Source organism: Phasianus colchicus, chromosome 34 (assembly GCF_987193195.1).
Source record: "Phasianus colchicus chromosome 34, bPhaCol1.hap1.1, whole genome shotgun sequence".
In the NCBI taxonomy this organism is placed as follows: Eukaryota; Metazoa; Chordata; class Aves; order Galliformes; family Phasianidae; genus Phasianus; species Phasianus colchicus.
Window position 1 is genome coordinate 1,820,964 of NC_143469.1, and position 12,811 is coordinate 1,833,774.

Here is a 12,811-nt window from a genome sequence, read left to right on the forward strand (position 1 = left end):
GGATCCATCAACCCCAACCTCATGGGATCCATTCCAACCCAACAGGATCCATCAACCCCAACCCCATGGGATTCCAGCCCCATGGCATCCACCCCAACCCCATGGGATCGCAACCCCATGGAGTCCATCAACCCCAACCCCACGGGATCCCAGCCCCACGGGATCCCCCGCAGCCCCATGGGATCCCCCCCCTACCGACGGTGGCTCCGCTCTCCTCCCTCATCCTGGCTCCGACGCAGGCACGGATCTCCAAGCCGATGGCTTTGGCGAGGGGAGGCGGCACCGCGTTCCCCACCTGCGGGCAGCGGGCGGCCCTATAACGGCTGCGGGGCGCCGTGGGGCAGAGCCTATGGGGGTGGTGGGGGGGGGGGTTTGGGGTGGGGGTCCAAACCTGTCGGTGTTTGTCCAGGATGTTCCCAAAGAGCCGATAGGTGTCGGGGAAGCCCTGCGAGCGCGCGCACTCCCGGACGCTCACCACGCGGTGCTGCTCGGGGTGAAGGACGCGGCCCTATGGGGGGAAGCCCGAAGATGTGGGGAGAGGAAAAAGATCCCGAAGAAATGGGGGGAGAAAAGAAAGGCGAAGAAAGAAATTGGGGAGGGAAAAACGAAGAAAGGAAAGGGAAAAGGAAAAAAATCCCAAAAAAATGGAAGAGGAAAAAATGCCAAGTGAATGGGGAGAGGAAGGAAACCCCAAAGAAATGGGGAGAGGAAGGAAACCCCAAATAAATGGGGAGAGAAAAGAAAGTCGAAGAGAGAAATTGGGGAGGGAAGAACAAAGAAAGGAAAGGGAAAAGGAAAAAAATCCTCCAAAAGTGGAAAAAGAAAAAAATCCAAATGAATGGGGAGAGGAAGGAAACCCCAAAGATATGGGGGGAGAAAAGAAAGCCGAAGAAAGAAATTGGGGAGGGAAAAACGAAGAAAGGAAAGGGAAAAGGAAAAAAATCCCAAAAAAATGGAAGAGGAAAAAATGCCAAGTGAATGGGGAGAGGAAGGGAACCCCAAAGAAATGGGGAAAAGAAGGAAAACCCAAAAAAATGAGGGGAGAATAGAAACCCAATGAAAGAAATTAGGAAGGGAAAAATGAAGAAAGGAAAGGGAAAAGGAAAAAAATCCCCAAAAAACGGAAGAGGAAAAAATCCCAAATGAATGGAGAGAGGAAGAAAACCTCAGTGATATGGGGAGAGGGAGGGAACCCCAAAAATATGGGGGAAGGAAGGGATCCCGAAAGAAATGGGGAGAGAAAAGAAAGGCGAAGAAAGAAATTGGGGAGGGAAAAACGAAGAAAGGAAAGGGAAAAGGGAAAAAAAAAACAAAAATGGAAGTGGAAAAGATCCCAAATGAATGGGGAGAGGAAGGAAACCCCAAAGATATGGGGGAAGGAAGAGAACCCCAAAAGTATGGGGGAAGGAAGAGAACCCCAAAGATATTGGGAGAGAAAAGAAAGCCTAAGAAAGAAATTGGGAAGGAAAAAACAAAGGAAGGAAAGGGAAAAGGAAAAAAATCCCCCAAAAATGGAAGAGGAAAAAATCCCAAATGAATGGGGAAGAGGAAGGAAACCCCAAAGAAATGGGGGGAGAAAAGAAAGGTAATGAAAGAAATTGGGAAGGAATAACAAGGAAAAGAAAAGGAAAAAGAAAAAAATCTTCCAAAAACGGAAGAGGAAAAATATCCCGAACACATAGAAAAATGAAAGAGTCCCAAAGGAATAGGAAGAAAACCCCAAAGATACGAGAAGAGGAAAAACATCCCAAAGAAATGGGGGGAGGAGAGAATCCCCCCCAAAAAAATGGATAAGGAAAAAACAAAGGGAGAAACAGGAAAAGGAAAAAATCCCAAAAAATCGGGAGGAAAGGAAATCCCAAATACACAGAAAATGAAGGGGAGGGAAAGGAAACCCCAAAAATATGTGGAGAGGAAAAACATCCCGAAGAAATGGGGAGAGGGGAGAATCTCAAAGAAAGGAAAGAGGACGGAAAAAACAAAGAAAGAAATGGGGAAAAGAAAAAAATCCCCAAAAAATGGGGAGAGAAAAAAAGCTCAAACATATAAGGGGTGGAAGGAAACCCCAAGAAGGGTCAGCAGCGTTAGGAACAGGACTAGGGGTCAGGGGTCAGGCTTTGGATCTGGGGTCAGGTTTAGGGTCAAGGTCAGGGGTCAAAGGTCAAAGTCAGGCTCCATGCTTGCCCATCGGCTCAGGGTTGGCTTAGAGTCAGGGTCAGGATCAAGGGCAGGGGCCAAAGGCCAGGGGTCAGAGGTCAGGGGTCAGAGGTCAGGGTCAGAGGTCAGGGGTCAGAGGTCAATGCCCACCTGCTTGCCCGTGGGCTATAGTTTGGGTTATGGTTAGGGTCAGGATCAGGGATCAGGCTCAGGTTTAGGGTCAGGGGGTCAAGGTTAGGGGTCAGGATCAAGGTCAGGAGTCAAAGGTCAGGGGTCAAGGCCCACGTGTTTACCCATGAGCTCAGGGTTGGCTTAGAGTCAAGGTCAGGTTTAGGGTCAGGGGTCAGGGTTAGGATCAAGGCCAGAGGCCAAAGGTCAGGGGGTCAGAGGTCAGGGGTCAATTGCTTGCCCAGGGGCTCAGGGTTGGCTTACTCAGGATCAGGTTCAGGGCCAGGATTAGGTTCAAGGGGTCAGGATTTGGGTCAAGGTCAGGGGTCAAAGGTCAGAGGTCAGGGGTCACATCCCACCTTGGGGATGTGGGCTTGCCCATGGGCTCAGGGCTGGTTTAGGCTCAGCTTAGGTCAGGGTCTGGATCAGCATTAGGTTCGGGATTAAGGTCAGGGTTGGGGGTCAGGGTTAGGGTTAAAGGTCAGGGGTCAAAGGTCAAAGGTCAGGGTCCACCTGCTTGCCCACGGGTTCGGGGTTGGTTTAGGCTCAGCTTACGTCAGGGTCTGGATCAGCATTAGGCTCAGGATTAGGGGCAGGATTGAGGGTCAGGCTGGGGGTCAGTGTTGGGGGCCAAAGGTCAGGGGTCAAAGGTCAAAGGTCAGGGACCATCTGCTTGTCGATGGGCTCGGGTTTGGTTTAGGCTCAGGTTAGGTCAGGGTCTCAATCAGCTTTAGGGTCAGGATTAGGGTCAGGGTTGGGGGTCAGGGTTGGGGTCAGGGTTGGGGTTAAAGGTCAGGGGTCAAAGGTCAGGGACCACCTGCATGCCCATGCGCTTGGGTTTGGTTTAGGCTCGGGTTAGGTCAGGGTCTGGATCAGCATTAGGGTCAGGATTAGGGGCAGGGTTGGGGGCCAGGGTTGGGGGTCAGGGTTGGGGGTCAGGGTCGGGGTTAATGGTCAGGGGTCAAAGGTCAGGGACCACCTGCTTGACCATGGGTTTGGGTTTGGTTTAGGCTCGGGTTAGGTCAGGGTCTGGATCAGCATTAGGGTCAGGATTAGGGGCAGGGTTGGGGGCCAGGGTTGGGGGTCAGGGTTGGGGGCCAGGGTTGGGGTTAAAGGTCAGGGGTCAAAGGTCAGGGACCACCTGCTTGACCATGGGTTTGGGTTTGGTTTAGGCTCGGGTTAGGTCAGGGTCTGGATCAGCATTAGGGTCAGGATTAGGGGCAGGGTTGGGGGCCAGGGTTGGGGGTCAGGGTTGGGGGCCAGGGTTGGGGTTAAAGGTCAGGGGTCAAAGGTCAGGTACCACCTGCTTGACCATGGGTTCGGGGTTGGTTTAGGCTCAGCTTAGGTCAGGGTCTCAATCAGCTTTAGGGTCAGGATTCGGGTCAAGGTTGGGGGTCAGGGTTGCGGGTTAGGGTCAAAGGCCAGGGGTCAAAGGTCAAAGGTCAGGGCCCACCTGCTTGCCCATGGGCTCGGGGTTGGTGACGGTGGTGCTGAAGAAGCCGTCCCACTCCAGGCGGCCGTAGAGCCCGGCCCAGTGGTTGTGGCGATTCCCGGTGTGCGGCAAACACCACGGGATCAACGTGTTGAACTGCCGGTCTGCGGGGTCGCACGGTTTGCCTGCGGGAAACGAATCAGCACGGGGTTATGGGGGCTGCGGGGGGATGGGACGCAGTGGGGTTTGGGGTGGGGCGGGGTGGGGTTATGGGGTTGGGGGTGAAGGTTGGGGTTGGGGTTGAAGGTTGGGGTTGGGGGTGAAGGTTGGGGTTGGTACGAGGTTGGGGTTGGGGTTGAAGGTTGGGGTTATGGGGTTCGGATCGGGGTTGGGGTTGGGGTTATGGGATTGGGTACGAGGCTGGGTTTGGGGTTATGGGGTTGGGGTTGGGGTTATGGGGTTGGTACGAGGCTGGGTTTGGGGTTATGGGGTTGGGTATGAGTTTGGGGTTGGCGTTATGGGGTTGGTAAGAGGCTGGGTTTGGGGTTATGGGGTTGGGTTTGGGGTTATGGGGTTGGTACGAGGTTGGGGTTGGGGTTATGGGGTTGGGATTGGGGTTGGGTTTTGGGTTATGGGGTTGGGTACGAGGCTGTGTTTGGGGTTATGGGGTTGGGTACGAGGTTGGGGCTGGGGTTGAAGGTTGGGATTGGGGTTATGGGGTTGGGTACGAGGCTGGGGTTGGGGTTGAAGGTTGGGGTTGGCGTTATGGGGTTCGGATCGGGGTTGGGGTTATGGGATTGGGTACGAGGCTGGGTTTGGGGTTATGGGGTTGGGGTTATGGGGTTGGTACGAGGCTGGGTTTGGGGTTATGGGGTTGGGTATGAGTTTGGGGTTGGCGTTATGGGGTTGGTAAGAGGCTGGGTTTGGGGTTATGGGGTTGGGTTTGGGGTTATGGGGTTGGTACGAGGTTGGGGTTGGGGTTATGGGGTTGGGATTGGGGTTGGGTTTTGGGTTATGGGGTTGGGTACGAGGCTGTGTTTGGGGTTATGGGGTTGGGTACGAGGTTGGGGCTGGGGTTGAAGGTTGGGATTGGGGTTATGGGGTTGGGTACGAGGCTGGGGTTGGGGTTGAAGGTTGGGGTTGGCGTTATGGGGTTCGGATCGGGGTTGGGGTTATGGGATTGGGTACGAGGCTGGGTTTGGGGTTATGGGGTTGGGGTTATGGGGTTGGTACGAGGCTGGGTTTGGGGTTATGGGGTTGGGTATGAGTTTGGGGTTGGCGTTATGGGGTTGGTAAGAGGCTGGGGTTGGGGTTATGGGGTTGGGTTTGGGGTTATGGGGTTGGTACGAGGTTGGGGTTGGGGTTATGGGGTTGGGATTGGGGTTGGGTTTTGGGTTATGGGGTTGGGTACGAGGCTGTGTTTGGGGTTATGGGGTTGGGTACGAGGTTGGGGCTGGGGTTGAAGGTTGGGATTGGGGTTATGGGGTTGGGTACGAAGCTGGGGTTGGGGTTGAAGGTTGGGGTTGGCGTTATGGGGTTCGGATCGGGGTTGGGGTTGGGGTTATGGGATTGGGTACGAGGCTGGGTTTGGGGTTATGGGGTTGGGGTTGGGGTTATGGGGTTGGTACGAGGCTGGGTTTGGGGTTATGGGGTTGGGTATGAGTTTGGGGTTGGCGTTATGGGGTTGGTAAGAGGCTGGGGTTGGGGTTATGGGGTTGGGTTTGGGGTTATGGGGTTGGTACGAGGTTGGGGTTGGGGTTATGGGGTTGGGATCGGGGTTGGGTTTTGGGTTATGGGGTTGGGTACAAGGCTGTGTTTGGGGTTATGGGGTTGGGTACGAGGTTGGGGCTGGGGTTGAAGGTTGGGATTGGGGTTATGGGGTTGGGTACGAGGCTGTGGTTGGGGTTGAAGGTTGGGGTTGGGGTTATGGGGTTGGGATCGGGGTTGGGGTTGGGGTTATGGGATTGGGTACGAGGCTGGGGTTGGGGTTATGGGGTTGGGGTTGGGGTTATGGGGTTGGTACGAGGTTGGGGTTGGGGTTATGGGGTTATGTGGTTGGGATCAGGGTTGGGTTTGGGGTTACGGGGTTGGTACGAGGTTGGGTTTGGGGTTATGGAGTTGGGTACGAGGCTGGGGTTGGGGTTATGGGGTTGGGGGTATGGGGTTGGTACGAGGTTGGGGTTGGGGTTATGGGATTGGGTATGAGGCTGGGTTTGGGGTTGAAGGTTGGGTTTGGAGTTATGGGGTTGGTATGAGGTTGGGTTTGGGGTTGAAAGTTGAGGTTGGGGTTATGGGGTTGGGTACGAGGCTGGGGTTGGGGTTATGGGGTTGGGGTTATGGGGTTGGTACAAGGTTGGGGTTGGGGTTATGGGGTTGGGATCGGGGTTGGGTTTGAGATTATGGGATTGGGTACGAGGCTGGGGTTAGGGTTATGGGGTTGGGATTGGGGTTGGGGTTGAAGGCTCGGTTTGGAGTTATGGGGTTGGTATGAGGTTGGGGTTGGGGTTATGGGGTTGGGTACAAGGCTGGGTTTGGGGTTGAAGGTTGGGGTTGGGGTTATGGGGATGGGATCGGGGTTGGGTTTGGGGTTATGGGGTTGGGTACAAGGCTGGGTTTGGGGTTGAAGGTTGGGGTTGGGGTTATGGGGTTGGGATCGGGGTTGGGTTTGGGGTTATGGGGTTTGGTACGAGGCTGGGGTTGGGGTTATGGGGTTGGGTACGAGGCTGTGGTTGGGGTTGAAGGTTGGGGTTGGGGTTATGGGGTTGGGATCGGGGTTGGGGTTGGGGTTATGGGATTGGGTACGAGGCTGGGGTTGGGGTTATGGGGTTGGGGTTGGGGTTATGGGGTTGGTACGAGGTTGGGGTTGGGGTTATGGGGTTATGTGGTTGGGATCAGGGTTGGGTTTGGGGTTACGGGGTTGGTACGAGGTTGGGTTTGGGGTTATGGAGTTGGGTACGAGGCTGGGGTTGGGGTTATGGGGTTGGGGTTATGGGGTTGGTACGAGGTTGGGGTTGGGGTTATGGGATTGGGTATGAGGCTGGGTTTGGGGTTGAAGGTTGGGTTTGGAGTTATGGGGTTGGTATGAGGTTGGGTTTGGGGTTGAAAGTTGAGGTTGGGGTTATGGGGTTGGGTACGAGGCTGGGGTTGGGGTTATGGGGTTGGGGTTATGGGGTTGGTACAAGGTTGGGGTTGGGGTTATGGGGTTGGGATCGGGGTTGGGTTTGAGATTATGGGATTGGGTACGAGGCTGGGGTTAGGGTTATGGGGTTGGGATTGGGGTTGGGGTTGAAGGCTCGGTTTGGAGTTATGGGGTTGGTATGAGGTTGGGGTTGGGGTTATGGGGTTGGGTACAAGGCTGGGTTTGGGGTTGAAGGTTGGGGTTGGGGTTATGGGGATGGGATCGGGGTTGGGTTTGGGGTTATGGGGTTGGGTACAAGGCTGGGTTTGGGGTTGAAGGTTGGGGTTGGGGTTATGGGGTTGGGATTGGGGTTGGGTTTGGGGTTATGGGGTTTGGTACGAGGCTGGGGTTGGGGTTATGGGGTTGGGTATGAGGCTGGGTTTGGGGTTGAAGATTGGGGTTGGGATCGGGGTTGGGTTTGGGGTTATGGTGTTGGGGTTGGGTCCGAGGTTGGGTTTGGGGTTGGGATTGGGGTTGAAGGTTGGGGTTTGAGTTGGGGGCTGGCATTGGGGTTGGGGTTGGGGTTGGGGTTGAGGTTGAATTTGGAGTTGAGCTTGAGATTCAGTTTGGGGTGAGGTTGGGGTGGGGTTGAAGTTGGGGTTATGGAGTTGAAGTTGGGGTTATGGGGTTGGAGACGGGGTTATGGGGTTGAAGTTGGGGTTATGGGGCTGGGTTGGGGGCTGGCACTGGGGTTAGGTTGGGTATGGGGTCAGGTTTGGGCTGAGGTTGGGTGCGGGGTGGAGTTAGAGTGAGGTTGGGGTTGGGTTGGGTTGGATGGGTCCTGGAAGATCACAGAACCATGAAATGACATTGAGGTTGGGTTGGAAGAGTCCTGGAAGATCACAGAACCCCAGAATGGGTTTGGGTGGGGTTGGAAGGGTCCTGGAAGATCACAGAACTATGCGATGGGGTTGGGATTGGGTTGGAAGGGTCCTGGAAGATCACAGAACCATGAGACGATATTGAGGTTGGGTTGGAAGGGTCCTGGCAGATGACAGAACTATGGGATGGGGTTGGGGCTGGGTTGGAAGGGTCCTGGAAGATCACAGAACCATGAGATCACATTGAGGTTGGGTTGGAAGAGTCCTGGAAGGTCACAGAACCATGGAATGGGGTTGGGGTTGGGTTGGAAGGGTCCTGGAAGATCACAGAACCATGAGATGACACTGAGGTTGGGTTGGAAGGGTCCTGGCAGATGACAGAACCATGGGATGGCGTTGGGTTGGAAGGGTCCTGGCAGATGACAGAACCATGGGATGGCGTTGGGTTGGAAGGGTCCTGGCAGATGACAGAACTATGGGATGGCGTTGGGTTGGAAGGGTCCTGGCAGATGACAGAACCATGGGATGGGGTTGGGTTGGAAGGGTCCTGGCAGATGACACAACCATGAGATGACATTGAGGTTGGGTTGGAAGGGTCCTGGCAGATGACAGAACTATGGGATGGGGTTGGGTTGGAAGGGTCCTGGAAGATCACAGAACCATGAGATGACACTGAGGTTGGGTTGGAAGGGTCCTGGCAGATGACAGAACCATGGGATGGCGTTGGGCTTGGGTTGGAAGGGTCCTGGCAGATGACAGAACCATGGGATCGCGTTGGGCTCGGGTTGGAAGGGTCCTGGCAGATGACAGAACCATGGGATGACATTGAGGTTGGGTTGGAAGGGTCCTGGCAGATGACAGAACCATGGGATGGGGTTGGGTTGGAAGGGTCCTGGCAGATGACAGAACCATGGGATGACATTGAGGTTGGGTTGGAAGGGTCCTGGCAGATGACAGAACCATGGGATGGCGTTGGGTTAGAAGGGTCCTGGCAGATGACAGAACCATGGGATGGCGTTGGGTTGGAAGGGTCCTGGCAGATGACAGAACCATGGGATGGGGTTGGGTTGGAAGGGTCCTGGCAGATGACACAACCATGGGATGGGGTTGGGTTGGAAGGGTCCTGGCAGATGACAGAACCATGGGATGGCGTTGGGTTGGAAGGGTCCTGGCAGATGACAGAACCATGGGATGGCGTTGGGGTTGGGTGGGACCCCCACCCGCGCCCCGCAAAGCCCCTTTTTGGGGTCACCCACCCTCGGCACAGGAGCAGACGCCGCGCAGAGCGCCGGAGGAGCTGCGGCCGTTCTTCTTCTCGTGGTGGGTGTAGCGCAGCTTGCGGGTGCTGGTCCCGTCCGACAGCCTCACCTCGATGTTGGGGAGGTCGCGCCAATCCGAGCCCGGCGCCAGCGGGATGTGCCGCATCCGCGCCGCCACCAAAGCGCTCATGTCCTGCCGCAGCCAGCCCCACATCACCCCACGGCACGCACACGTGGGGGGACGTCGCGGCCACGGTCCCGTCTGGGGGGCTGGGGGTCCCAACATGGCGTCCCCCCTTCCTATCTGGGGGTCTGGGGGTCCCAACATGGCGTCCCCCAGCCCTATCTGGGAGGCTGGGGGTCCCAACATGGTGTCCCCATTCCATCTGTGGGTCTGGTGGCCCCAAAATGGCGTCCCTCATTCCTATCTAGGGGTTTGGGGTCCCAACATGGCGTCCCCCCTTCCTATCTGGGGGTTTGGGGGCCCCAACATGGCGTCCCCGTTCCCATCTGTGGGGCTGGGGGTCCCAATATGGCATCCCCCATTCCTATCTGGGGGTCTGTGGGTCCCAACATGGCGTCCCTGTTCCCATCTGTGGGTCTGGGGGTCCCAATATGGCTTCCCCCATTCCTATCGGGGGGGCTGGGGGTCCCAACATGGCATCTCCATTCCCATCCGTGGGTCTGGGGCTCCCAATATGGCGTTCCCATTCCCATCTATGGGTCTGGGGTCCCAACGCCACACCCCCATTCCCCCATCTATGGGTCTGGGGTCCCATTCCCTCATCCCCTTTCCCATCTATGGGTCTGGGGTCCCATCCTCACATCTCCCTTCCCATCTATGGGTCTGGGGTCCCATCCCCACACCCCCCTTCCCATCTACGCATCCGGGGTGCCAATCCCACACCTCCATTCCCATCTATGGGTCTGGGGTCCCATCCTCTCATCCCCCTTCCCATCAATGTGTGTGGGGTCCCAATCCCACACCTCCATTCCAATCTATGGGTCTGGAGTCCCATTCCCTCATCCCCCTTCCCATCTACAGGTCTGGGGTCCCAACCACATCCCCCCATTCCCATCTATGGGTCTGGGGTCCCATCCCAGTTCCCCTACTCCCATCTATGGGTCTGGGGTCCCATCCCCTCGTCCCCATTCCGCTCCAGGGTCTAGGGGTTCCAATATGGTGTCCCCATTCCCATCTATGGGTCTGGGGTCCCATCCCCTCGTCCCCATTCCCATCTGTGGGTCTGAGGCCCCAACCCCACCCCCCCATTCGCCGCTGTGGGTCAGGGGATCCCAGCCCGGTTCTCCGACTCTCACTTGTGGGTCTGGGGTCCCACCTATGGGTCTGGGGTCCCATTCCCTCATCCCCCTTCCCATCTGCAGGTCTGGGGTCCCATCCTGGTTCCCCTACTCCCATCAATGGGTCCGGGGTCCCAACCCCACCCCCAATTCCCCGCTGTGGGTCAGGGGATCCCAGCCCGGTTCCCGCAGTCCCACTTGTGGGTCTGGGGTCCCGCCGCCCCCCCGCCGCACCTTGCAGATGTGGTCCCTGAGGATGGGTTGGTACTGCGAGCCGCGGATCTGCCGCTGGAACCACGACTGCGGCTCCCCGTTGTAGGAGATCTCCAGGGCCGAGGCCCCGTTGCGGATCTCGGGGAGGTCCGACATCGTGTCCCGAACCGTGATGGTGCGGAACGGCCCCGAGTACGTCCTGCGGGCAGCGCCGGGAGAGGGCTGAGAGCGGGCGGGGAGCGGGATTGGGGTGGGATTGGGGTAGGATTGGGGTGCGATTGGGGTTGGGATGGGATTGGGGTGGGATTGGGGTGGGATTGGGGTTGGGATGGGATTGGGGTTGGGATTGGGGTGGGATTGGGGTGAGATTGGGGTTGGGATGGGATTAGGATTGGGGTGGGATTGGGGTGAGATTGGGGTTGGGATGGGATTAGGATTGGGGTGGGATTGGGGTTGGGATTGGGGTTGGGATGGGATTAGGATTGGGGTGGGATTGGGGTTGGGATTGGGGTGGGATTAGGATTGGGGTGGGATTAGGATTGGGGTGGGATTGGGGTGAGATTGGGGTTGGGATGGGATTAGGATTGGGGTGGGATTGGGGTGGGATTGCGGTGAGATTGGGGTTGGGACTGGGGTGGGATTGGGGGTGGGATGGGATTGGGGTTGGGATTGGATTGGGGTTGGGATGGGATTAGGATTGGGGTGAGATTGGGGTTGGGATGGGATTGGGGTGGGATTGGGGAGGGATTAGGGTGGGATTGGGGTTGGGATGGGATTGGGGTTGGGATTGGATTGGGATTGGGGTTGGGATGGGATTGGGGTTGGGATTGGATTGGGGGTGGGATGGGATTAGGATTGGGGTGAGATTGGGGTTGGGATGGGATTGGGGTGGGATTGGGGAGGGATTAGGGTGGGATTGGGGTGGGATTGGGGTTGGGATGGGATTGGGGTTGGGATTGGATTGGGGTTGGGATGGGATTAGGATTGGGGTGAGATTGGGGTTGGGATGGGATTGGGGTGGGATTGGGGAGGGATTAGGGTGAGATTGGGGTTGGGATGGGATTAGGATTGGGGTGGGATTGGGGTGGGATTGGGGTGAGATTGGGGTTGGGGTAGGATTGGGGTGAGATTGGGGTTGGGACTGGGGTGGGATTGGGGTTGGGATGGGATTAGGATTGGGGTAGGATTGGGGTGGGATTGGGATTGGGGTGGGATTGGGGTGGGATTGGGGTTGGGATGGGATGGAATTGGGATGGAATTGGGATGGGGTGCGATGGGATGGGATGGGGTGGGATGGGGTAGGATGGGATGGGATGGGATGGGATGGGATGGGATGGGATGGGATGGGATGGGATGGGATGCGGTGGGATGGGATTAAGATGGGATGGGATGGAATTGGGATGGAATTGAGATGGGATGGGGTGGGACTAGGATGGGATGGGATGGAATTGGGATGGGGTGGGATGAGATGGAGTGGGATGGGATGGGGTGGGATTGGGATGGGATTGGGTGGGATTAGGATGGGATTGGGTGGGATTGGGATGGGATGGGATGGGATGGGGTGGGATTGGGATGGGATGGGATGGGATTGGGATGGGGTGGGGTGGAATGGAATTGGGATGGGATGGGATGGGGTGGGGTGAGATGGAAATGGAATGGAATTGGGATGGGATGGAGTGGGTTTAGGTTGGGATGGGATGGGGCGGGATGGGATGGGGTGGGATGGGATGGAATCGGAATGGGATGGGATGGAATCGGAATGGAATTGGGATGGGATGGAATTGGAATGGGATGGAATTGGAATGGAATTGGGATGGGATGGAGTGAGTTTAGGTTGGGATGGGATGGGGTGGGATGGGGTGGGGTGGGATTAGGATGAGATGGGATGGAATTGGGATGGGATGGGATGGGATTAGGATTGGATGGGGTAGAATGGAATTGAGATGGGATGGGATGGGATGGGGTGGGGTGAGATGGAATTGGAATGGAATTGGGATGGGATGGAGTGAGTTTAGGTTGGGATGGGATGGGATGGGGTGGGATGGGGTGGGATTAGGATGGGATGGGGCGGGATGGGGTGGGGTGGGATGGGATGGGGTGGGATTGGGATGGAATTGGGATGGGATGGGATGGGATGGAATCGGAATGGAATTGGGATGGGATGGAATTGGAATGGGATGGAATTGGGGTGGGATGGGATGGAATTGGGGTGGGATGGGATGGAATTGGAATGGAATTGGGATGGGATGGAGTGGGTTTAGGTTGGGATGGGATGGGGTGG

General features: G+C 56.7%; 1 protein-coding gene across 5 annotated transcripts in view; it reads right to left on the reverse strand.

Moving 5' to 3' along the window:
* Positions 1–12,811, reverse strand: part of DNMT1 (DNA methyltransferase 1) — a 51,888-nt gene that overhangs the window by 1,114 nt on the left and 37,963 nt on the right. For all 5 annotated transcript variants that reach the window (XM_090128684.1, XM_090128683.1, XM_090128681.1 and 2 more), the window contains exons 29-33: positions 10,552–10,729; positions 9,013–9,208; positions 3,779–3,942; positions 392–508; positions 196–295 (exon numbers count right to left, since the gene is read on the reverse strand). In XM_090128684.1, the coding sequence (XP_089984810.1) occupies positions 196–295; positions 392–508; positions 3,779–3,942; positions 9,013–9,208; positions 10,552–10,729 (755 nt within the window). The remainder of the gene's footprint in view (positions 1–195; positions 296–391; positions 509–3,778; positions 3,943–9,012; positions 9,209–10,551; positions 10,730–12,811) is intronic.